The sequence below is a fragment of the Rhipicephalus microplus genome, chromosome 3, assembly GCF_043290135.1.
Source record: "Rhipicephalus microplus isolate Deutch F79 chromosome 3, USDA_Rmic, whole genome shotgun sequence".
Taxonomy (NCBI): domain Eukaryota; kingdom Metazoa; phylum Arthropoda; class Arachnida; order Ixodida; family Ixodidae; genus Rhipicephalus; species Rhipicephalus microplus.
In genome coordinates this window covers 9343594-9370555 of record NC_134702.1, presented here as the reverse complement: position 1 = coordinate 9370555, position 26962 = coordinate 9343594, and the positions used below count along the sequence as shown (strand labels likewise).

At 46.2% G+C, this 26962-nt stretch overlaps 1 protein-coding gene across 1 annotated transcript; it reads right to left on the bottom strand.

Annotated features, from left to right (window-relative positions):
- Window positions 1–546: 546 nt before the first annotated feature.
- mtt (mangetout) lies at window positions 547–26962 on the bottom strand. The gene is made up of 9 exons (XM_037412833.2): window positions 26482–26962; window positions 24922–25079; window positions 24011–24181; window positions 23808–23952; window positions 22161–22434; window positions 12750–13012; window positions 9483–10721; window positions 7718–7870; window positions 547–1153 (listed from the first exon to the last, which is right to left on the bottom strand). Exons 1-8 carry the CDS (start codon window positions 26906–26908, stop codon window positions 7743–7745), a joined length of 2805 nt encoding a protein of 934 aa, XP_037268730.2. The 5' UTR covers window positions 26909–26962; the 3' UTR covers window positions 547–1153; window positions 7718–7742.

The following is a 26962-nucleotide window of genomic DNA, read 5'->3' as shown; positions in this document are numbered from 1 at the left end:
CCAGTGGCTATCGAAGCTAAAACGAAATTTTTTTGCACCATGAAGCTGTGAGTTTGAAGCACGTAACATAGCAAATCTTAATTAGTTTGGCTTCAAGCTTTTTAAAGCCTGCCTTTTTTGGAACCACTACATGATCAAGCTCTCAACAGTGGGGTTTAATGCACTGTAAAGTAAAAAATGATGCAGTCATAAAAGTGCTCCCTTTATTGTGAGCTTTGTGCTTTCCCCTATCAATCGAGATGTCATTGGCATATTTTCGTGAGCTGGTTATTTTTTTGTTGTAAAAACAGCTGATATTCGTAATACATAATTAAGTAATGAACCTACAGAAAAAACTGCACTTAGAATTGAAACTAAGCAAGCATGCCAGTTCTTGCCTAAAAATAACGAAAGCTGTAATTTCCTAAAGATAATAAGGAGCGTAACAATCTGGTTCACGTGCGTACTGCTGTGCAACGGCACAGTTACTAGAGCAAAGCATGCATCGACAAAGTGGAGGCCCTGAGTTAGGGTCACACCTTTTTCTTGCCACATGCAAAGCCCGTCTTTGTGAAAACATAAACAGTAGGCTTTTATTTTCGCATGTATAAATGCACCAACAACAGAAGAGACGATATGATGAGTGCCACTTGTATAATCCTGCTTCCGTGTATATGTATAATACACACATATATGTATATATATATATATTTATATAATTTGCAATATATGAATATTTATATTATGCATGTAGAAGACAGAGAGAGAGAGCGAAAGAGATTGATCGTGTAGAAATAGAGACATACAACATAATCTGCGCGGCAGTGTGATCACAGAGCATCGTCACCGGCAAATGTTTTTCGTCGTGTTGGTGGCTGAATGACGCCCCTCTTTTCTTTGGTGGTCCCAGCAGGAGCAGGGTTATTGCGATCCGCACTGGGCTTTGCGTTCTGCTTCCTGTACCTTTGTCTGTGTGTGTGTGTCTGCGGTGTGTGTTGTGTCGCGGTCTGCTGTCCGCTGGTCCCGCGTTTCGCTGACGGCGGCAACAGCGACATCTGCGCCGAGGCGACCCGCGCGTGCTGAGTTCGCACCGCGCGCACTGTGGTTGGCACGTGTCCCACTTTTTGGTGGCTGGCCGCCAACTGCTACTACTGCTGGACAGCTGTGGCCAGAACTGTCGGGAAGGAGGAAGACAACAATGCACAATCATGAAGACGTCAAGCATGGCACAACATGAGAACTTGGCACTCTTGTTCGTAGAACAATGAAAACTCACAACATGAATCCGGACAGATTTCAAATGGTTCATGCTACAGTCGTATTAGTGCTATCGTACATGTACACTCGGACACCTCTATAATGAAATGGCCTGTATAAAAAGGGAATTCCTTATGTTGCACCGCCATTGCGAATGTTACAGCGCGTGACTTCTACAGCAATATTTATACCTTCATAAGAAAGTACTTTGTGGCATTGAGCACTTCATTAGTGCGTAAGGTGCCTCGAAACTGTTCCAAGTAATCATCAAATGGCTTGGACAACAGAATGTATTGCCTAACGCATTGATCACCGCGAATGTTTTTGAAACCCTTCAAGCACGAGTGGAGTTATCGCACGCTGTATTGTTCGCTTTCTTCTCTTGTCCCGTCGAGCGCGCTGGTTCGTGAACAGGAGGGGATAGCACATGGATAAGAAGTTACGTCACGCAGTTCATGACCTTGAGCACCGTTTTCTTGAAACGCTCGGTTTACTTTCGGTGGGATCGCGGGCACGTGGCGGCCTCCCGCGGCGGTCTTGGTAACTACGCAGCCCACGATGTTCAAATCAGCACATATGGCCGTGAACTTGAGCGTATGGGTGGGGCCATTTGGGAGGATGACATGAATTGCAGGAAAATAACAATTTCTAGATGACTGAGAGTTAATTGTGAATTCCAGGCCGTGTGCTTTGCTATAATGTTAACCTCGTGTATTCTCGGGAGCCTCGGTTGCTGATTTGCAGCGTTTTCTATAAAAGTTGTAGGGCCCCTTTAAACTGTGCAGGGGTTCTGGCGCAGCATCTTATTTTGCGGAGGATGAAAAGAAGAGGGACGCGGGTGTGGGGCATTCTCTGTTCCACGAAGGAGATGAGCTGATCGACAGTCGCTCTTGCTTCACAGCCAGGCTTTACTGCCGACGCTGTCTTTCGAGCAATAAATTCACACTTGAAATGTTGCACTGATAGCGCTGAGTGCATGCGCGTGCTTTGTATCCGTATGATTTGTTTTTGCTTGAAGATAAGCCGGTTGGTCCCGTACCTTTTGGCGCGCAATTTTAAACGCACTGCACTGAGCCAGCCAAGCAACAAGTGCCTAAACATCTGGCATCTCTTTCTTCGCTGCTGTGTTCCTACAGCTATATAGTCATTTTGCCGGCATCGTTTTGCTTCATGAATGTCGAAAGAGATCACACCAATGTCACATAACCAATAATATTGTAGAAACAGATATAAAAAATGTGTTCTCGTATGATCACACGTGGTCATTACATACGTGGCATGCGATTTTTCAACAGAGTTCCGCCTCCTTCTCTGCTCGTTGTCGTAGCCTTGCAAGTGCTGCTACCGCTGGTGACAATGAGTTAATCACGTTCGCAGCTGACTACCTTGCAAACCTATTATCTAAGGACCATGCGAGCGTGCGTAAGAGGCTCCCCGAATCGAACCGCGATGGGTTCACGATAATGACGGCACAAATCGGCTGCTATGTGTTTTTGGTTATTATTTTTCGAGAAATTGCTCACGTTTTTGGTGATGTTATTTTGTATTTTGTCCGCCTCGGTGGAACCGGGGTTACGGTATTTGGCTGATGACCTGAAGGTCGTGGGTTCGATGCCAGCCGTGTACTGTGCGATGTCAGTGCACGTCAGAGAACACCATGATGGTCGAAATTTCCGGAGCCCTCCACTACGGCGTCTCTCATAATCACCTCGTGGTCTTGGGAAGTAAAGCGTCAGATCTGAGTACTTTGTATTTTGTAAAACGAATTGCTAAACTATTTGCTTGTATACGGCCACTTTATGATCGGCAGACATCCGTGGAAGTCACCGCACAATACGTCATGGGAAAGTACTGTTTAACTACTGGAGTGGCGTCGTTTTCGTTTCCTTTCGGTGATACCCGAGCCTCCGGCGACAAGAAGCCGGGCCAAATTAGCTGCGACTGCCAAAACGCACAGTCCCCAAATACTATAACTCAACAGCACGCGAAACCTTCCGGCGAAAAAAAAAAAAAAGGACCCGTTCACATGGAGCGCTTGCACTCGTCCCCGAACTTTTACCTTTGTCCATGCAGCCTTCCACGTTAACGTGTTCATTTTTAGGTATGTTTAACACACCCGGTCAATAACTCAACTAAACTATCATGCGTCGCTTCCAAGTTGATTCGCTGCCACGAAGGTACCGATAAAACTATCGCGTCACGAGGTCGTCTTTTTTTTTAATGTATAGGAGAAACTGATACTTTTATAATGGCACTGGCTACTCCTTCTCGCTTAGCGAAAAAATACATAGCAAGAATAATAACATTGCACAAAATGTTACAGATCCGAACATATTGAATGTGGAAACGCAGCACAATTCAACACAAGTACATATATAGGTTCGTGCGAAGCACTATAGTTGAAGTAGGCAAAATGTATTCTCGCGAAGACGCCCAATCCTGTGGTGTGCCTTACAACGATTTGCGAGATAAACGCAAAGCTGCGCCAGAAAGGCCGCTAGAGCAAACACCGCTCACGCGAGATGGTCTTCCAGCGCGACGTGCACGCCACGGTTCTCACGGACATCGCGTGACGCCTCGCAAGCGGCCGAGGTTGCTCTTCGAAAGCGATCACACAAAAGAGGCTGCCGTACATCGACGCCGGAGGAAATTCTGTTTTGGTTTCGGATGGGGCGTGATAAGTGAGTGACTGACAGCTTTGTCCGACACTGAGCCGCCCGACTGTGTGGGTTGCGTTTCCGTTTCGTTTTTCTCAGGAAAAAAGGCGAACTGCGTGAACACACTGGTGTTGCGCGCACACAAGCACCAGCTGGCCAGAACAGACCCTTTCTAGGATTTCTAAGCGTACACAGCGTCGCTGTCTTTCGCTTGCTTGAATCGTCGTACACCCGCAGTTCGATAGCCGAGATGTTAAAGGTTTTTGTTGCTCCAGTTGGTGCGAAGAGAAATGAACCGGTCCCGGAAGAGAAATGCTTCGCACCCACAACACGTGCGCCGATTTGTCCGGCCGTGAAATGCAGTACGTATTTACTCGCGTAATGATCGCACTCGCGTAATGATCGCACCCCTAAATTTTGTCGTCTAAATTCGATTTTTTTCCCGCGTAATGATCGCATTCCGAACTTGCCGCATCGATATGTCGATATGATCATCGCCTTTATTATCTGTCGAAACTCGCCAACTGCACGCACCAAAAATATTCTTAATTTTTGCCCACCGTTGGCGGAAACGTGCCATTAAGGATTGCAGTGAGGGTCAATGCCGCCGGTTTCACTTAATGCCCGCCGCGTGTTTTTATGTCTGCAGCAGCTGAACGCACCTATCATTGTTTCTGTGATCTGAAAGCAGGCATTACTATGCTAATGCCGTAAATTTACTGATTTAAATGAAACATTCCTTATTCAGATGGAAAAAAACTGTTTTGACGCGCGTGACGTACTCACAACCTTCATAACTGACAAAAAAAGAAAAAAAAATGCGGTCGCTTCGCTCCGTTAGAGTGTACTAGAAGTGCCCTTCTAGTACACTGTATCTCCGTTCTAGTACACTGACATCCCGCACTGTTACAGCGGCGGCCGCCTGTTGGTCGACCTGTGACAATGACGCCAGTGACTCTTCGGAGTGTGAATGAATGTTAGGGGGTCAGAGAGGTAAAAAATAAAAGGGCAGTGTGCCATGCATGTAGCTCCTGCGTAATGCGCGCATTTGATTACAAAGGTAAGCCTTAATTTACTATAATTTTTGGTTATGTTTATGATAGCTATCGTAAGAATTCTGATTAGCGACTTTTTGCGTTTTTGGTGCTCGGAATATTTTTTCACAGAAAATTTACCCCGCGTAATGATCGCATGCTGAAGTTCGAGCTAATTAAAAAAAAAAGTGCGATCATTATGCAAGTATATACGGTAACTGTGGTGAGCGAATATTCTACGTGATTAAAAATTACGAGGCATCACGTTACAGCTGGTCACTAAACTAAAATCAAATAACCTTGCGCAACCACTAGCCGTAGGACTGAAAATCACCTAACTAGTCGTGTGATGATGATGATGATGACGACGACGACGACGACGACGACGATGATGATGATGATGATGATGATGATGATAAGTGGCTGTTCCCTTTGAATCAGGTGGTCACATATGTTGTGATCTAGCCGGTAAGAAAAGAAAAAAAGAAGAAAGAAGAAGGCGAGATATAGAAAGTCTCGGAAGAGAGAGGGGCACACACTTGTCACATAAGTCTTTTTGCACTATATAAGTGCCGTATCTGCCCTGTCAGTCCCTATCGCATCGTAGCCTTCCACCACATTTGTAGACGAGCCATTGTTGTCGCCACGGCAGTGGCGTCGTTTGCGTCATGATCTTCTGCTGCAAATCCAAGCGCTTGAGGCAGAGTGGTGCCCTCTGCTGGCCGTGGAGAAAGACGGGCGCAATCCAGAATCAGGTGCTCAGCCGTCTCGTTCGTTTCGGAGCAGCAGCGACAGATAGCAGCTTGAACCTGTTGGTCCTGATCGAAACGACGACGATACTACCTGAGCGTACGCAATGCTCCTGCACGTGCCTCAAACAGCAGAGCACTGCCTACGCTGTTGTCATAGAGTTTTTCCCTGCCTAGTTCAGCCTTTTATTTGCCATACATCCGCAGGGTAGACTTACGCAGTACTCCTGATCGTCATTGGGCGCTTTCTACCTCTCGGACTTGAGTGCGCACCGAACGCGGTGTGAGGCCTTCGGGTGAGCCACTGTCTGTTTCGCCGAAGAAGCCGAATTTCCCACGCAGCTGGTGAACTCTATTCGAGCACTAAGTCCGAATACCCTTGAGGTAGAGGTACCGGAAAAAACGCCTGGCCCACCGCGAGTCGCCCAGACACCGGAGGCGGGCCTCAAACGCTATTTTGCTGCACGCCTCCATGGCTTCGAATGATGACCAGCCGATGTCTCCCTGGACTACCTCTGTGGTCACCCTTCCATGACAGCCGAGGGCCCACCTCTTTCTGCGCATGCTCAAGCCATTCGCGGGTGCTCGTCGATAGGCACAGAACAGCGTTTGCGAAAGTCAGGCAAGGCACGTGCACCGCCTTCCATAGCTCGCGTACAATTACATACCGGTTGAAACCCCACAGGCAGCACTTCCGTAGGGTGCCGATCGCTCGTTGTGACGACTGCCTCATCTTGGCCTCGTGGACGTCGTAACACTCTCTATCACAAAGTGCCACCCCGAGGTATCGGTACTCGGTGCTGCGAGGGATCGGCTGGTGATTGAAAATCATGCAGCGCCACGTAACGTCTACGAAGTGACTAAAATACGCAATATCCGTATAACCAGTCACGTGACTAAGGGCACGTAACATCACGTAACTAGTCACGTTACCAAAAGCACGAAACATCATGTAACAACTATCACCGCGACTAAAATCACGTAACAGCTAGTAACGCGACAGGTTGCCGCCATAACTACGTGACACGTACAAGCGTAGTGTGGGGAATCGACCGCGACCGGAGATGTACAGTCACGTCTAACTACACTCAGTACTACTAGCAGAAGCTTAGCTACGTTATTCTAGTTCAACATAGCTTGGCATCACTCGCAAAAACTAACTAAGAGGTACGTTGATACCTAGCTCCGCTGTTGGTTCCAGCCTTGCGCAACTCGTGCAAGCTACATTAGGTTTTGTTGTTTTTTTTTGTCTGCCAACTTGGTATTACTGGTGTGGCTGCCGCATAGGCGATGATGTCTGACAGCTTTCTTGCGAGTGCATACCTTCCTAGACAGTAATTATCATAATTATGGGGGGGGGGGGGGGGAGCCGCCATTTTCGTTGCGCTCCCACGTGCAGCGGTGGTTTGAAAACGACTCAATGCAGAATGCAAGTTTGAGAAGTTAGCGGCCCCGTTTCTGTTACAATAAAAAAAAAAGGAGGTAGCGGGGCTTATCACGCGAAAGCACTCCCTCTCCTCTGTCTCATGGAAGAATGCAGGAAAAGTACGTACGCAGTTTGCTGATGCTAGCCGAGGGAAAGAGAGTATTTCTGTTTACGGTCGCTCCTGGCGACGTGGTAGTCAAATAGCCTAATTTATTTTACATCATCCAGTAAAGAGAACTGATATGAAAAGACCTGCGGTAAAATGCTTCCTAGGCGGCGATCTACAACCTGCAGAACGTAGCCACAACTTGAATAAACCTGCTGAAGAATCCTCTAAAGGGTGCTTCTCCTAATAATAAGACTTACTGCGGAAAAGTAAACTTCAGCACAGTTACAACTTTAGTGGTGTTACCTTTGGCGTGTTTCATACATCAATGTGCATAACAACGAGCAGCCGTTGATGTCGAATCGTCGGCAGCTCGTCAATTGTGGTCGATTCGGTGCAGATGTTGCCGTTTTTTTTTTTCATCACGAATTCTTGTCTCATAATCTTTAGTGGCGTTTGCTATGTAAGTACTCCCTGGACCAAACAACGCGTGCCGCAGCATGACTTACAGTGTATCTCACAGTCGTAGATAGGTCAAAGCTGGACGTCCATGTCGTAAAAGTTGTTCTCGTCAGCGTCGGTCTGCGTAGCAATGCTGGCTCGGCTACTTGTCGAGACCAACGAACAGGCAGACCGCTGCTTGTCGCTCATCTCGTAGTCAACTACAATGTGTGGCAAAAAGAGCATCGTGTCACCAAGCGAGGCAACTGGAGTAGTACAGTTACAAAATGTTACAAATGGGACCTTTCTCGTCGAAAGTAAAGTTTAGCCGCTTCGCTCCGGACATGCACCCACACTGCCCTGAGTACAATGAAGAGCACTGCTCGTTAGCACACATGCGCTGGCAATGTTCTCCGTTACAACATGCATATTTTAAGCAAACAAAGAAAATTGGTAGGAAGCCCTAAGAAATCTATCCCCAAGAACAACTAAGTGCTGTCCAAAGGGCCTGCGAACGGGTGGAGGACCATGGTCTTCCAGCCCTAACATAGGCACGGCCTGCAACTCCGACTTTGTAATTTCTTAGGACCTCAATAAAGCTTGACAAATTACCAACCGAATAACTGCACAACTTGAGCTCACACTGATCGTCTATTGTTCAAACAGCGTGGTGATAGCTCCAAGCTGAATGCAAACGGCGCGATATTCATGCACCATCTAAATAGTAGGTAGATGATCATTAGATAAATATAAACGCGTAGTTTATCACGTATTACCAACACTCTTGAACGCGAAAGCTTTATAAAAATGTAATCTTCAAAAAGCTAGATTTTTCGCGTAGCTGTAGAGAGCTGCCGTGAAGTCAACGTTACAAACCGAAATTTTCGTTTGTCGTTTTGAGGTTAGCCTATTTTCCTTAAAAAATTGTGGCAGGTTACACGCAAGAAATTACGGAAATACAAACGTCAATAATATATACCACGGATGAGTATATTCAACATTTTTTAAGAAGAAACGGCGCAGTTAATGACGTTTAACATGTCAGTCTTTGGCATTGCATCATGAGCTGCTCGTGATGTAGTGAAAATGAGCTGCTTGTGTGCTCAATATTTGACGAAGTCTTCTGCGGACCTTTTATGTTTTTTTTTCATTTTTTAACAAAACTAAGCAAGCGCTCAACTAGAGTGTATTCAGTCAACTCTTTCACGAACACTCACAGCGATCAGGAGTCACATAGTGGCTATATGACGGTTTATTCGCGTGCACCGCGTTTCTTGGGGCACTCCGTAGTTACATTGGGGTATATCGTACTCCTATCCCTTTTCGGACTACCTTAATTGGTGAGATAGGCGCAAGCGAATTGTTATTGTTATTTGGTTCGTGTACACAAAGAGCACAAAAAGAGATGGAGTCAATAAAGAAGTAACAGGCTGACAAGTACCACCAACAGGGGTACAACGCGTATGCCTGCTCCTTCGAGAAAGGGGGAACATAGAGGAAATGAAATTCCTAGGCCAGAAAATGGAAATGAAGGAGAGAAAAATACAAATAACACAGGCGGGAAAACAAATACACAGTGACATAGGAAAGTGCCAGTAAACTTGAGGCCAAACTGCCTTTGTTCATGAAAGGTAGCTGGGCACGCCGAGCAGCGCATGTTTCTCTGAAACAGGCGATCACCAAGGCTCACGCGCTTAAGTTTGATAAACGAGTAGAGACGCGACGTTATAGACTGGCTGATTTGACAAAGCAACTAACAAAAACGTCGTATGTTTTACAAATTGCTTTCGGACCAACGGTGGCTCTTGCCTGCTATAAATGCGATGCGCTCACCGTCAGACTGCGTGGCCGACTCGACGCGGTTCTTGAGCGTGCCGTACTTGGCCATCATGGACTGGCGCACATTCTTCTCCGGGTGGAGCACGATGATGTACAGCTTGGGGAAGAAGAAGCAGATGAGGGTGACGGTGCCGCTCAGCGAGACGGCCATCGCCATGCTGGTGAGGTTCAGGTTCACGTGGCGCCAGGTGGTCAGGTAAATGGGCAGGAAGGCCAGCCAGATGACGCACGTGGTGTACATGGCGAAGCCGATGTACTTGGACTCGTTGAACGCCTCCGGGATCTTGCGCGTGAGCACCGCGTAGATGGTGCACACAATGACGAGCATGAAGGGGTAGATGAGCGACAGCGTGTAGCCGATCAGGTTCACCGACGCCAGGCACACGAGCAGGTTGTCCTCGCGCGTCGGGTGGTGATGGACGGCGCGCGGAGGGTTAAGCGCCAGCCACAGGATCGCCACCAGGCCCTGCACCGACACCAGGGCGCCGCAGAGCGCCAGCTGCGATCGCGGCGATATGCAGCCGGGCCGCTGAGCCGACCGGCGGCCCGCGTGGAAGATGCGGTGGATGCGCACCGCCTTGGCAAGCACGGCCGAGTACACGACCGCGAAGCACAGGCCCAGCGCGGCGCGCTGCGCTCCGCACACCACCGTGCTGGGCCGTTGCACGAGCAGCAGCGCCGTGCCCTGGCACATGCAGATGCCACCGAGCAGCACGAAGCAGAGCTCGCGGCCGGAGGCGCGCACCACGGGCGTGTCGATGTGCTTGAGGAAGACGAACAGCGTGGCCGCCGTGAAGACGGTGCCGACCGCCGCGAGCACCAGCGTGGCCACGGCGAGCGGCGACGAGGGACTCATGTGCGACTCCGGCACCGGCACGCAGCGCTCGTGGTGCACGTCGGGCAGCGTGCCGGGCGCGCAGTCGGCGCACACGCCGTTCTCGGCGGCGAACGTGTAGCCGGAGCAGCGGACGCAGTGCCAGCAGCACTGCTCGTTGTCCACCATCTTCTGCGCTGAGCCGCGTGGGCATGGGTCGCTGCACACCGAACGCGGCAGCTCGCTCGAGCCCAGCCGAAACTGCAGCTCGGCTAGCTGCAAGTGCAGCGTGCCGTCCACGTACGTGCCAACGCGCACCCAGCGGTACTTGCCGGGCTCGACCTGCTTGAAGTGCAGGATGTTGTAGCGCGCCGGGCCGTCTCCGCTACTGGAGAAGCGGAAGTGGTCCTTGCTCAGACCTGCGCCACAACGGCACTCTCAAAAAAAAAAAAGACGCACGCATGGCAGCAGAGTGTTCGAGTGAGACAAAAAAAGGAATACACCAATATTTCTCGAAGCTGTTCACGGAATTGGTTCCGACCGAGACACATCGCGTTATAGGCGTACGTTCTCAGATACTGTGCTACCGGAAACACTGTGCCGTAGTAATCGATATTCGAAATATGCATATCATACGAATAAGACGGCCGCACTCCCAGGGTACGAAATCCCGGGGAACTGGCCTACCCGGTCTACAGCGCGAGCGGCTGGGAGGGCGTTGCTGTGGCTTCTTCGAGAAACCAGACCGAACTACAAGTTGTAATCGGTCTCAGACAATACTTTCAGACAATGTTATTTGTCATGGTTTTCCAGTGTTGTTATAAACTCCCTTCTCCTGTTTCATTCTTTCGCAACCTCATTCCTTCTTCCCCCAGTACAGGGTGGCCAACTAGAGATCTCCCCCGGCTAACCTCTCTGTCTCTCCTCTCTCTCAATTTGCAGCTATGTATATGCAAAGGGTACACCTATATGGATGTTGCACAATGCTGATTCACTTCTCGATCAGCGAAACCATTTTTTTTTTGTTTTTCAGGGGGCCTTTCGCTTCTATACTTGGGACTGTGACTATAAAGAACATGGCGCGCTCATAAAGGTAAGCGCACTTCATATATTCGCCGAATTTAAATTAATTTGTTTGAGTGTGTGCTATTTTCATGGTGGTTGAAAACAAAAAAAAAAACAAATTGTGGTAGAGTTTTCTTCGAGATTGTGACCATATGCTTTTTTTTTACATTGAACTTCGTTCATGAAGTACTTGCTCTAAACATCTGGCGTACCCGTAAGACATGCTTGTATAAGGGACAAAATTTGAGAGTTCTCGACCTTCTTTAAACCAACTTGATTCAAATCTATTGACGTGTTCATTAGGAAGCCGTTAATGAAATTCGAACAGGAACAGTTGCTTCATTCAAAAGATGGGAAACTATAGCAACTTATTCGAGGTTCTCAGAATCGTAGTCTCATCCATTTCCTCTTTTTCTTTGAAATGACTCATTTGCTTAATATCCACCACACTCGTTACAGTAAAAACAGTTAGTGTGATGTCAACTAATGGGGGATTTTTTTGCACATTTGGGCATCCTTACAAACGGTAAATGATTAACTTAAAGAACGCAACTATTCCTTATTTGAATTGCCACAATAAGGCACCAGCAGCCTTATATCCTGTTAAGTTAGCGACGTTAGCGAAAGTTTCTCAGTTTTGTCTGAAAGCGGAGGCGAAAATACCACTGATATGGCCTCGTGGGGTGGCAGTGACTGGGCTAGACGGGTGTGCTATAGCTTGGGCGTTTCATACCTCGCTGCCCACCACCCAACTGAAATGAACGGTTGCATTTTTACGCGTATATAATATACACAAGCACACATGCAAACACACGCGTGATCATGCACAAAGAGGAGATCGGAGGATTACACATTCATGGAAATTGCATTTTTATGGCTACATAATAAATTTTTGATATGTCGTGTTTTCAATGTGCCGGAAGAGGTGTTGTTAATTGCAGCTGCATTTTTTATCTTAAGTTGTATATTATCTCCAATTTATCCAAAAGTAGTAATGCAATGCCTTTCAATTTCTGTAGGTGTATCACTACTGCTGCAGTTTGTATACGATCCCTTTGTCAACTAATGACAACATTTTGCATAAAACTCATTTAAATGGGTATGGCGCACCACGACAAAGACACAAAATAGAGGCATACAAAAGCGTGTGTGCTTGTCGTGGTGCGCTATACCCACATGAATGCCTGGGCGTGTCGGTACGACATCTCAAGAAAACAAAACAGCGAGAAAGACTAGAAAAATTTGTTTGTGCCCCCCCCCCCCCCTTTCTCTAGTGCTCCGTCTTTCGCGCCGTTTTGTTTTTGCGAGATGTAGTTTCGAATGCACTTTCGCCGCGTACAACTATACGCTGTGCCGAGTGACGGAAGACGACAGGCGCGCACCTTGGAACGTGACGTTCTTCAGGTAGGAGAGCAGGTCTGTGCCGTTGACGGGCCGCATGCTGTCGCAGAGGCCGCTCGTGTTGCCGCATATCTCCTCGTGCATCCTGCGAAGCGCGTGCGCGAAGGCGAGCACCGCGTTGCTGACGAACTGCAGCTGCGCCTCCAACTTGTACGCCTTGTTGTCGCTGATGCGCTCCTCGCCCGTGCAGCTCCGGCGGTGGCGCTGGTTGAACGGCGTCACCAGGCTGCCGTTCCATTTGCACCTGCGACAGGCCGTAACGAACTCGCACACGTATACGTGGGGGCTTGCGGCGATGAAGTTGCCTATGTTTTCTCCCCAGGCGTTACTACACGTTCCATAGCGACGAATAGAGACGCACCTATTTGCATTTTTATCGCTTTTTCGCAAACAAGGAGGAATCGAAAGTGGAGAAAAGTGGAGGAAAGGCCGGAAAGTTGACCGAACGCACGTCTGTCTTGTTACCCTACTCTGCCGGAATGGGATTAGGGGATTAAAAGTTTGAGCGCTAGAGAAATGGAAAGGAGCGAGCATACGAAAAAAATCGTATTATTATTATTATTATTATTATTATTATTATTATTATTATTATTATTATTATTATTATTATTATTATTATTATTATTATTATTATTATTATTATTATTATTGTTATTATTATTATTATTATTATTATTATTATTATTATTATTGTTATTGTTGTTATTGTTGTTGTTGTTATTATTGTTGTTGTTGTTGTTGTTGTTGTTGTTGTTGTTGTTGTTTGCATACACTGATACACAAGAACACAAAGAAGAAAGAGAGAGAGAGCAAGCAGACAACTGCCACGGGCACAACACCTGCTTATAACTCTTTTGGGGGCAGGACGGAAGAGAGATAGAAGAGGAAGATTGGAAGAGAAAAGAAGGGAGGTAAAATTAAGAAGAATTAGAAAAACATAAGTAAACAAGAAAAAAGTCTATAAACGGGTGGCCAGGTGTACATATACACCTGACCACCCGTTTATAACCGTAGTCCTGTAGTGGCCAGCCGTAGTCAGTACCTATGCACACTGTGGTTTCCCTGTGTTTTCTTCGAAGCAGACATGTAAAAAAATGCTCGATGTCTAGGAAACCAAATGCGTCACGTCATTCACAGCGCAAAAACATAGGAACACCACTGGGTTCAAGAGGAGGGATGATCGAGGTAACACAAGCGCTTGTCTCTTCGTTACTTTTTTCTTGTCCATGCTTGCATGAATACTTCCTTTTGTAGTGAACTACTAGCAACTGTAGCTCAAAGTCCCTGTGATTCAAAGCAGGCGTACTCAAAATTAACTGAGAAAAAGTTTTGGCGCAAATTGAACCAGGACACATAGCACAAAATAACAGGTTCAAATCAGGATTCTTTATACTAAGAAACAGTTTTAACATGACCTAACTAACACATAGAGCCTCCAAACTTAGCATTCACTTCGCCTATAGTGCGGTCGCGGCCCTTCAATTAACTGATTGATTGATATGTAGGGTTTAACGTCCCAAAACCACCACATGATTATGAGAGACGCCGTACTGGAGGGCTTCGGGAATTTCGACCACTTGGTGTTTTTAACGTGCACCCAAATCTGAGTACACGGCCCTTTAAATAATTAATTACCTACTTAATTAATATACATTAAAATGCGGATACAGAAACATATACAAATGAGGGTTCCCTAGTTGAAGACTTCAGCGGGATTCTCGGTTAATGAAGTTAACAAGAAGTCTAAAAACGAAAAACAGGGAGCAGATGAACGGCAACGAATAAAAGACAGAAAGAAAGAAAGAAAGAAAGAAAGGAAGAAAGAGAGAAAGAAAGAAAGCAGATGCAAAAAGACGCAAGTAATATCCTAGAGTTAAAGTAGTACAAAGATTAAAACACAGTAAAAAACAATAACTTGAAAAAAGTACTAACAAAGCTAATTATAACACAAATAATGCATTGTGGCTATCAGAAAGAACAAAAAAAAAACTAAGCTATATAGGTAGCCATATACTGAATTGGGGTAAATTTACACTGGCAAAAAAGAATTAATGGCATATTTGAATTGATGAAAAGCTGATGACGTTTTGATATTCAGGGGCAAATTATTCCACAGTTTTACGGCGGTGAATTTTGAGGTTATCTTACCGTAGTTAGTATTTACAATGGGCAAAGAAAAAAGAGCTGTTTTCAAACCTGGTGGTACTTCTATTAGTAAGATATCTGGAATCAACCAATTACTACCAGAGCTGTTTATTAGACAGTTTATCAGGCTATTTATAACGTTGTGGCCACCCACAAGCTCTTTTATATAAACGATAAATATCAGAATACGTCGTCTATAAACTAGCACAAAATCAATCTTTGGCTTTGTGTTCACGTAGTCTCCACATGACTCGCGTACTTGTCTACTCAACGCAAGATGTCTACTCAACGCCACTATCGTGCCTTTTTTTTTCCTTTGGGTGGAATGTGTGCGTAAGCTAGTTTGTCTAAAGCATCTAATAAAAAAGCATAAGTAACAGTTTGAAACTTTTTTATTCGTGCTAACAGCTTCGTCGTCAGAAAAAAAAACTGAGAGAAAAAAAGAAAAGGAAAACGTTGGAAGGCACACACGGCTAACTTTTCTATCGTCGGCCACCAAATTTAAAGCAAGTAACTTAGCAAAAAGTATTTGGATCTCTTTACTGACTTCTTTTCGTGTTTTGCTACCTCTCTCGCTTTCTGGCTGGCCATGAAATATAACGTTGATAACCGAACCGGTTATGTTTCGACATCACAGAACTGCTTTGTTTGCCTAATTTCCGCGAAACTAAGTTTATGTAGTCTGTAATCCTTCATTTATGCGTGGCAGCACGGCGCAATGTGTATTAGTTTTCCCAGACGTGAATAGTAGTTTTTGTATAAGACAAGTAAAGCAGAACGAGCACAAAAAGAAGAAAAATAATTATGGAAAAAATTTTCAATCAGTTGAACAGAGACATGGCACGTATTCGAACTTGCGTATTTACTCGCTTGAGTCTGGACAGTCGGAATAATTTGTAAGCCGCTTGCTGTTAACCACGTACCATAACCGAAGCACATAAACACCGAACGAAAATTTCGAAACCAACTACTCTATGCTGGGCCACATTTATCGAGGCGCCAGCACTCAGCGTCCAAGAAAGAACTCGATTTGCTAATGGCTTGGGTAATGAACCAGCGCTCCCTAGTTGGCGCTTAATTATTAATGATATATCGCAGGTCGCAGTAACAGGAACGTGCTGTGTTTGTCCGGTCGGGCCTCGTTTGGGACTTTTGCCCGAAAGGAATAGCAGCTTCGAAGCGGAACTCACGCAACATTGATTTCCCCTTCGCCGGTATATATAGGCGCCCCATTTGGACGTCGCCCATTCAGGGATTCCTCGCCTAACTGCGTCGTACTTTTGGCCCTAACGTCAGTACGTCGTACCACCGTGCCACGCTACCACACTGAACCACTTTATCTCCATCAGTGCATTGCCGCTATGGGCTTGAGCACGGGGGCGGGTGGAGGTTGACCGAGGGACCTTCGCCGCTTCCCCCCGCAAACACCACAGGGGTGCGCGAAGTTCGTTCAATACATTCAAGTGCGGAGCACATCGGGGGGCCGGGCTGTCGTGTGATGTAGTATTCTGTCGTCGTCTCCTGGCGTAACGCGTCACTTGTTAGATAATAAGAGCTCGTTCCCGCCAAGGGGATACCTTCTGTTTGTTCTTAGAGCGCCTTGATGTGATCACTTATCATCAGAAAAACAAAAACAAAGAAACACTTCCGAGCTTATCGTAACGCAAGTAGAACCACGTATAACAACAAAATAAAAGAGAAAAAGAGAGAAAGAGAAAGTATGGGAAGAAAAATAGAAAGAGCAATAAAGGAAAACAATAAAGAGAAAGTGATGAAATGAATAGAAATAAAAAGAATAAAAAAGACAGGAGAAACAACGGGTAAAGTAGAAAAAAGAGGGGAGGAAAGAAAAGAGAAAACCAAAGAGAAACAAAAAAGGCTCCACACTTGCTTCAGTCTCGGCATTCCTAGTACGAAGCTTGCCTATTATTCTATTCATTCAAACCCAAATTTATTTAATATGAAAAGTTTATGTCCACGTAAATTTTTTTGAATAATCGCGATTGAAGGTGTCTGATGCTGCATTGCAATGTCTATTTTCAGTATTTCCTCACGGAAAGCCAGAGTCCGAAGACAGGCCACTATGAGAGGCGTGTCTTCGATGATCGCTTCGTTTACAGTTTTGTAGAGAGAGCTACACTGGCCACATTCTCGCCATTTCACTGTGGCAGGTGGCCGCACCAACTCCCCGCTTCGTCTGGCATGATGTCAGAAAAGTATCCAGTGAAACCACGTTGTGTGCGTGCGTGCTTGTGTGTGTGTGTGTGTGTGTGTGCGTGTGTGTGTGTGTGTGTGTGTGAGTGAGTGAGTGAGTGTGTGTGTTAGTGAGTGAGAGAGAGAGAGAGAATGTGCGTGTGCGTGTGCGTGTGTGCGTGTGTGTGTGTGTGTGTGTGTGTGTGTTTGTGTGAAAGATACAGAATAACAGAACAGGCTGCACCGACATTTCTTTCGATCTTCTTACTGGTGCCAATTCCAAGCTTGTTGGCTGCTGGCTGCTACTGAGCTAATTATCCTTAATTTGTTTACACAAATTTCAGACATTCTGGTAACTACATTACTGTAACAGCCAACACTTTTGCTCCTGCCAGTCAATATTTGTCATGTTAACATACCCTGTTATGTCAAACGATAAATGCGTGCTAAACTTGGTTTGACATTTCGCAACTATCACTGGAGCAAGATAAGGTTAACCTGTCGTCTATGCTACGTATTTGTTACGCTCGTTCTAGTAATCGATATTTGAGACCATAATTTGTAAGTAATTACTACTATAATTAGGCTCTATATCAAATGTGTTTTTCTTCACAAATATAGTGTCAGTTGCCATGATAAAATGTAAAACGTTACAAGTCCTTGCTTTACAAACTCATTTTTTAAACGGTTCTATAAAAATGATCTTGACTTCATCCTAGATAGCAATATCCATAAAATTAAAATGCGCGCGAGGCTCTTGTTACATCTACTTGATTCACGCTATTAATCGCTGATGTTAGCTTAAAAAAGTTTGCAATAAAAAAATGTAACTGAATACTTGGGTGTCGACGAGGCACAGCGCGAAATAATGGCCCTCTAAACGATAATAATGCGACGGTTAAAACGCCGCAGTGGAAAAAAGGGGGGAAAAAGCTTCACCCGTGATATCATGTTACGCGGCTCAGGTACGGGTACCACGACATATAATCATTTTCGTCCGCTGTGCCGCCGCACATACGACCATTCGCAAATTACACCGAAGGTGGCATAAGCATGCCAGATACCACCTTCGCTTATGATTCCTGTTATTAACTACAAGCTACCAGCGAATCTACTCATTATATTTTATTTCCTCTTGCAAGCCTTGCTTAGTCCTAACGAACTCGCTAGATGTCATAACTTACGTCAGAAGTATGCAGTATGATGGCTTTGCCTCAATATGATAATTATTGCGGCGGTGCACGCTTTACAGGCGTACGCAACCAGAAGTATTAACGACTTTGCAACGACAAATAACGAGCCGTTATCTTGTTGGATTTCTAGCGAAGCAATTTCTTGTCCCTTCCTCTGCCCCCTCCTTTTTTTTCTCCCCTCTCTTGGCACTTGTTGAGTTTGGAGCAGACTTGAAGCACTTCTACGAGAAACTCTTGAAATAATCGGTGAACGCCCTAAGCTATGTTGAACGAATCTCCTCCACACTTTCCAACGTTCTCACATACAGGGTGTGCCACGTAACTTTAGCCAGAGTTTAAAAATATGCCGCGACACGTAATTACGACGCGACCAAATGAATGTTCCTAACCATTGCCTAGAGTTAGACTACTTTTTGTGTTTTCAAATATTGTTTATTAGATCTGTTTAATTAACTAAAATTTGAAGAACAAAAACGGATAAACAATTTCAATGAGAAAGGTATGGATCGGTTTGCAAAACGTCGAAATATATAGTTCTGAACTTTACATCTGGTTAGTATTAGTGTTTTTTTCTGCTAATTACAAATGCCAGCGAAACACAAAAAATACCACGTGACAAACCCACTCGCACGTCAGTGCACACAATGATTCTAGTGCTCCCTAACGTTCCGCATACGAACGACACGTTTCCGTCACACCGGTTCATGACAGCGATAAGCAGTCACAGTGGTATTGTTGTTGTTGTTGTTAACTTATTCATTATGCGGTGTCATTTAGAATCATTTCTTTAGAAATAGATTTGTCCCCGATACCTTCATTTCTATCGTATTCTATTAGAGAGATGCCATGTTGGAGTGCAAACACGATAACCAAGCGACTAGGTCACTCGGGAAATGGATTGAATTGCGCTCCTATTGAATATTTCAGGGCCGAGGAGTTGAGGCACCAGTGGTTCAATGGCTCACCTTCATTCAAATAGGTGTACAATATGGCTCAGTTCTGAATCTAAACTGTTTTATTTTATTTTATGTTACAATCAGGTATTATCCTAACTTGTTTAGAAATATTTTTGAAACGAAATTCACCGCAGCGTGTTTTACGCTCCTGTCAAGTTTATTCCAGTTTTATTTTTTGGTTCTTCTCTAAAAGAATCCAGATATTTTTCTATTCCATTATCTAGCTAGTTCATCAGCTTAAAAGGCAATACTAACCAAACAATCAAAAACACTGGGGACAGACGGAGTAAAAACGAAAAAAGAACGTGTACGAAGGCGTTGCTTGAGCGCCACAGAAGATGAGTGACGTGTATTTTTCAGTAAAACACATTCATTTCAGAGCATTTTAGATTCTAAAAAAATGGATAGGAAAATTCACAGCTTTTAACGTTTTTTGGACATTTCTGTTATAGCTCAGGAATGTTGCAGCCGAAAACATTTTGTCTGTGCCGTCTTCCTCTAAAGATTGATTCATTCGCATGAACACAAATAATCTGTGAAGTTATCTATCGATATAACTTTTCTCCTCTTCCGGGTGCTGTCGAGCCAAAAAAAGTCCTTCAATGAAGGTTGTTAGCACCGGCCTTGACGACATTCACGACTTTTTCTGCGTAGACCCATCACTGCATTTTTTAATTATAATGATAGAACGATGTATCTACTCGTAAATTTACCACTACACATAGATTGCGCAACCCCTAAATAAACTGTAAGACCGTGCTCCACTCTCAATCAATAGAAAAGTGCTGGCGATGTTGCGGAAAGCAAGAAGAGTGACTTGGTCCCTTCCATTAGAAGCTAATAGACCTTGAGAAAGAAAAAGCACGAAAAAACAAAACAAAGATACAATATACAACATCAAAATAAATTTTAACGACTCGTGAAAAGCAGCAAGGTAACCTGCTACAAGCGCAGTCAAGGTGGCAAACACTTCTGCTAACTCGATAATAGCGGATAACTTGAACCGAGTTTCTGTGGTTCAGGCTGCCAATGATCTTTGAAAAGTAAAACAGTAAACACGGTGGATCATTGATGTCCGGTAAAAAACAAAACAAAGCAGCCGCTTTGGGAAAACAAGAGCGTCGTTCTCGCCCAGTTTGGGTTTAAGAAATGTAAACATTTAAGGAGTGTTTACTGTGCAGCGCAGCACTAGCAGCACACGAACTTGTTGCGCTTTTTGTTGGAGATGTCCCAAGAATAATGGCAAATTAAATTACACTAGACGAGCGAAATGATAGAGAGAAAAAAATCAAGCCTCTATTAAGTAGATTGATGCTTCTTAGATTTACGCTTAACGTCTTTGCGCTAAAAGACGTTCGAAGCTCCCGCGCGTGGTCGTGACACGTGTGCTGTTACTGGCGTTGTGAGACAAGACACAATCGCGCTGTGTTCGATTAATCCTTTCTTTCGTATTTTAAAACAAGAAGCTGCCATCGCCGTTTTCTTTTTTCTCATATCCAAAGTGAAGTTTAAGCATCTTACAACCTTGACTGCTACTCTTATCAAGAACATCACTCTTGTAGTGTTACCTCTTAATTTTTCGGTTGCCGACTCCTTTTTCACGCATCTGCATCTCGTTGGTCGGTGTTCATTATGGTCGTACTCTGCTTACTTAGCTAATTTCTGTACTGTCGGCTTCATTATGGTGACATTTTCATCAGTTGTTAAGTGTTCTGCTGCCAGTCTATTTAAAATATCGCATCCATCCCTGCTCGCCTTCCTGCTAGTGTTTCTCCGTAAAGCATACCTATGCTTTACGACTTATTGCCAAGAATATTCACATGTCCAGTGTCGAACAAACAATAGCGCGTAGCTCGTGGCTCAAGTTGTACGCTCGGCAAGTATAAATACTCGCATAAGTGAAATAAGAGGCGAGAGGAAATACTCTTGAAACACGTGCCAAAGAGGAGGCTAATACAACATCGCTAAGATATGTACTGTTCAAAGCGCACTATGTATGACCTAGCGCCACGACGGCAAAGGCCATGCGCCAATGAAATGGTGAAGGCTGCGCCACAATGACAGCTCCAAGTCGATAAAAAAGAAATGACAAAGCGGCAGCAACAATGGCAATGACCACGGCATGACAATGGAACTTTGTTGACCGAATCATAAAGGAGCTAATTTACTCGTCAGAAAACCGTCAAGGTTGACTGCGATGTTGAAATCACCTGCTTTTGAATTAGCCCAATTTTTGTAGTCGATTTCGCAGGCATTATTTATGCGTCAGACGACCTTAAGAACATGGACAGTTTGGTAGGTCGACATCGACATCATAGCAGAACACAGACAGAACGAAAGGGACAGGTAAGAAAAAAATGATAGCCTATAGGCGTTGGCCGGTTCTTTGCAATGTGTGTTAACCGACACGACCATGCTATAAAGTGTGTTTCATCTTCAGCCGTTGAGTAGGTTTTTTTGTTTTTAGTAAACAAATACTGTGTAACGCCTTTGATTCTCTTCCAAGCATTCGCGGTCGAGCACTCGTTTCGAGTTTTGCACATATTCATAAAGAAGTGTTCTTAGAGCTAGAAGTGGGGCGAAATCGATGATTCTGATTCAAGTCATCAGTTGTAGAGAATACATTAGATTTCAGTGCATAAGGTTATTATGCTGCGGGCCAATTGACAATCGAAATTTTTAATAAAAATCGAGTGAAATAAATAACTGAAAGAGCTCTGCGAGCAACTGTAATCGCTGTGGCACCTAGATGAGAGTATAACAACGTGTTTCCATCTCGTGGCCTCCGAGGTTCACTTCGACAGAGCAATGAAACGCAAATATAGCTACCAGACACCCAGATAGAAGCGAATGCATTCCTGAGAATGGGTATGCGCTTGTATCTACACATGCATGTCGTACGTACCCGAAGAAGTGCTCCCAGAACTCGATGAACCACGGGTTTCTGCGGTTGGTGTGAGGCGTGAGCGCGCGGAAGTAGTCGTCGAACCCCTCGACCTTTCCGGCCGTCGGCTGCACGGATAGCGTGCCTTCGACTTGCGGCTCGTTGCCGTGGGAGACGAGCTCCCTAGCGCTCCAGCCGTCGCTGCCTATCCAGGCGAACTGGCCGGTGGCATTGTTGCGGCTGACGGCTCGCATCACGCCGGCAACTTCCTGGTCCGAGCCGAAGATGATCACGCCTGCAAGGAGCGTTGTGGTGCTTGTGTTTTGTAGAGGTTTCCTACTAAGGACAGAGCTTTAAAGAGGGATGTCAGAAGGACGCTCTACCTTTCCACGGTTTCGCTGTGCCTTCGTCCGTTACTGCTTTTGTTCTAGCTAAGAAATCATCGTCTGTGCGCACACTTTTTATTGCCCTAAAAAGTGTTGCTTTGCGGCCGATGATCACGCCTCATTTGTGAGGAATGCCAGAAATTTCAATGGAGTTAATAGGCCTGGTGTTACCTCCATGACCTATACCCACAAAAACATATCATGAGAACCAGTATTATTCGTAAGCAAAAGTTTTACTCCGTACCTAAGAAAAATAAAGGCAAGCTGAGCTCAGGAGTAGGGCACCTCACACGGCCATTGTGCACGTCTTGTTGCTTCTGCTAGACGTTTCAACATTTTTAGGCAGCTTATATCTCTAATTAAAGAATGTGGACTGATTGAAGCAAAGTGCGCGATTCCTGGTGTTTGCCAGCTCCCGAAAGGGTGCGCTGCTCGATGGCCCATTGTGCCCTGCTAACTTTCCTGCATCAGTGAGCTTGGCCTCCCTTTCAGAGAAATTTTCGGTGGTATTGGAGCCTTTAAACTCTGCAAAGGATCATCCTCTCAAGCTCTTTCTAGTGCGTCACCTTCTTTGGCTCCTTTCTGAATGAACGCTGCTCGTGGCATTCGTGCTGCGAGTCCGACGTGCTCCGCCTTAGCTGTCGTCATTGTGATTGTCGCCGAGTGCCGTTCAATACAGGCCTATACAAATTGGTAGAAATTTTGAGCAGGAAAACTCATTAGAAAGTTCTAAGGATTTCACTACAATCGTGTATATGCTTTGGTGTTGTTTGTTTTTAACGTTATTCTTATTTGTTTCTTGTGTCTTCATCTAATCCGTATGTGCTTCCTTCCGAAATAGGAGGAAGTCGTTGTGCCCTTCTCTATGATAGCTGTAAGCCTGCTCCCTTCCTATATTTTTTCTTCATTTATAAGGGCGTATAAAACATCATGTATTATTACTATTCCTGGACATATAGTGGGCGCCGCTTAGCACAACATTATCTTCCGCACACTTCCTTCAGAGTGCACTTTGCCAAACAGCACTGGTTTGAACTTTGAACTTTATTATGAATAAACAACATACAGTAAAGAAAAACATGTTAGCAACATCTGGATCCTTAGCAGAATGCTAGTATGGATCCATGCAATTATAACATACATTATTTAGAGGCAGGAGATAGAGTTGTATAATGAACGACATTTTAGTTTAAGATACAGATTGTTTTGATAAACATATCACCTATACACAGATACGATTCTGCGCAGTGGCGATTCGCTTCTTACATGGTTCGCTTCTTACCTCGAGCCCGAGGCTTGTTCGTCAACTTCTTGACGATTTCGTCGTACGTGATCTCCGAAGCCACGCCGGAGTCCTTGGTCAATTTCTCCTTGACGGCAATGCAGATGTTGTATTTGCCCAGCTCTCGTTCTAGCACGTCGAATGCCTGCGGAACAAAATGCGCGCGTGAGAATGCTGCCGGGGCGCGTTCCGGAAGCGCGCACCGAATTCCCGTAGGTGGATTCCTCGTACAGGATGGACACGTACGTCCATTTGAGCAGCTTCACGATGCCGACCATCGCTTGCACTTGGCTCTCGTCCGAAGGCACCGTGCGCAGAAAGTACTCGAAGCGCTTCTTGTTGCTCAGCTCGGGGCTTGTCGAAAAGAAGCTCACCTGCGCGAATAAGCGTTCTTATCATGCGTGGCTTTGTCGCCCGGCAGATGGGCCGCAATCTATTTAGAAGTAAAAAGATTGGCTCAATATGTCTAAGTTTCCGTCACGTAATGCGCCTTGCCCTGAGCAACTACTATGTTTCGCAGAGTTTGGAGCAATATATATTTGCTTGCTCTCTGTCTCTTTTTCTCTCTGTCATCTTTCTGGACTATTTTTTCTTTTCTTTTGAAGTTTAGAGCTTTAGTGTGTCTTGAAACGAATTCAGTCATATGGATTGAGTCGTAAAGCCTCTCATTAAGTTCACTAAGACAGATAATAAACTCTTCTCAAGTTTCCAGACTTCTTCAGGCTTCCTTCCCATTTGTTCTGATTCCTTTTTTCGACGCCAAAATGATAAACTTTCTACATTTTCAATGAACGTATTGTTACTTTTTTTTTCTAGCCACATAACGTGCATCACGCAGTTTACCTCCAACACTTTTTATATAACATTCACTCTGATTCTGCATAAGCTGGCGCAGACAAAGTTGGCACTTATCGTTCGTGTCGGTACTTATCAGTGATAGCACACCAAGAAACGCACGTTTTTTCTCCAGTAAACGTAGCAAAGCGCTACGTACACAGCACAGAAGTGATGCATCACCTCGTCTCGGCTGATTGCAATTACGTCTCGCCATTTTCGCACGCATCGCACGTTATCTCCACAACCTCTCAACACGATCCGCGTCTGACGCACGCACCTGTGGTATCTTGAAAAGCCGCAGCAGGTTGGCCACCTGTATGGACGTGACCGAAGAGGCGGCACCGAGCACGCCCGAGATGACGGTCTGTTTGATCCGATCGGGGCTCGAGCCATCCGGGCAGCGGTAGGTGCCGTCATCGATGTTGCCTATCGAGCCTGCAGTGTACACCAGAACACGCACCCGAAAAAATGCAATCTCTGACGCCGGTGGCTGGCCACACTGCATGCATTCCAGCCGACAGCGCGGACGATGCCGCATAACTACGTCAGCATCGGGGACACCATGCCAGGATGGTCATGCTTACGCAATGAACGTATCGCAAATCAGCAAGAAGAAATAAGAGCGGCCGTGGTAAAAGTACTCATAATCAATCGTTTCAAAGTGATCGCAGTCGAGTTGTCAGTGTGGCTACACGCGCCAAGGTAGCTGTGGTAAGTGCTTCGAATGTGTCAATGAAATCATAAGTGCTGCACATCTATGTGCAGCCGTTGTTGTCATAAAGTGCCCGATCGCTTTGAATTCGCCCGTGTGCCTCCATGAGCAAAAACAAGCTTCTTATCTCGGCGACGTTGTGGTGTTTCGGGTATCGCTGTGTGACATACTAGTTCCTTTATTACCACCTCGTTGATATCGACTTTCACTACAATAAACTTTTTTCTTGATTCAGGTAAAAAAATCAAACACCAATATTTGATCAGTGTATTTCTTTCACACGTCCCTAGAACCATTCCATGTTCCCATTTACCAAGCATGGCGACTGTAATTGTGCACGGATTTTATCACAATAAATCTGTATGCAGTTAAGGTGCATTTCTCAGAGCCATTACTACATCGCCATTCGTACAAGTGTTAGCGTCAGTGTCTACACTGACGCTAACATTTGGTGCAACATTTAACATTTGGTGCAACGTTGCAGTCGCCACGCGAAGCCCACTCTGAGCCCACTCTTCCTTTTCGATATTTCCTTCCCTTGGTATTCTTCTTTTTGTGTGCCTCCATGAAATCCACGGGGTCCGTTCTGAACGTGCGCGCCGACCTGTAGCGCACGCAACGCGCACCTGTTGCAAAGCGGTCAACTTTGTCGCGCCCACGCACACTCTGCCGAGCCGGTAGGTGTGGATGCGTCAATGGCTTCGACTGCGTGTCAGCTCAACGGCGTTCCCGAGACGACGCTACATTCTCTATCGACGCGCCATTCGCAGATGACAGTGTGTCTTCTTGTTCGCGGGTCGGCAACATTGGCGGCGTAATTGTCGTGATAGCGCCATCGACGCGATGAGTGTTGCGGCTAGCGATGCGGGCTCTGCGCAGAGGCGGGCCCCGGTGACTCTTCCGGCGGCCGTCGCACGCGCGCTGTCCGGCACACGACGAAGAGGCGGCCCGCGCTGTATCGATCGATGGCGGCGGCCGGCACTCGCCCGGACGAGGTGCGCCTTCGTGCGGCCGCGGCGCAGATGCCACGAAGGCAAACCTAGCCCAAGCGAGAGCGCGGTCTGCACTCGAGAAGGAGGAGGTGGCCCTCGAAGCAGCCCACCCGACCCCCCGGCAGCGGCTCACCCTTGATGAAGTCGACGGCCTGCTCGAGCCCGTAGGTGTCCTTGTCACAGTCGTCCAGCACGTAGGCCCCCAGCGAGAACGGGTACCCTTGCCGGTTCACCCAGTCCAGAGTGAAGAGCATGCACTCCAGCGCCTGGATGCCGCCCTGCGGCATGATGGGTCCGCACGTGAGCCGGTCCTCGCGCTCGTGCACCATCATGAGGCCGCCGAGCATGACGTCGCCCTCGACGACGACGGCGCGTTTCACGGGCCACACGGGGACGCCCGCCGCCGAAGCCGCGCACTCGGCCGGAGGCGGCACCAGCAGCAGCAGCACCGGCGCCAGCAGCACGACCCGCGCCATGCGCGCTGCCCCGACTGGCGCAGCGCCTGCGCGCGAACCGCGACGCGGGAGACGCCGCGGCGCGGCCGGAGGTTGCCCGAGCATCCTCCTCCCGCGCCTCCCGCCACAGGTCGGTATGGATCGCGATCGGAGAGGAGC

Coding starts and splice junctions, on each gene's coding strand:
- mtt (XM_037412833.2), bottom strand. CDS start 26,908: ATGCTCGGGCAACCTCCGGCCGCGCCGCGGCGTCTCCCGCGTCGCGGT. Junction 25,080..26,481: donor GGCCGTCGACTTCATCAAGG/GTGAGCCGCTGC, acceptor TGTACACTGCAG/GCTCGATAGGCAACATCGAT. Junction 7,871..9,482: donor GTCGGCCACGCAGTCTGACG/GTGAGCGCATCG, acceptor CACACATTGTAG/TTGACTACGAGATGAGCGAC.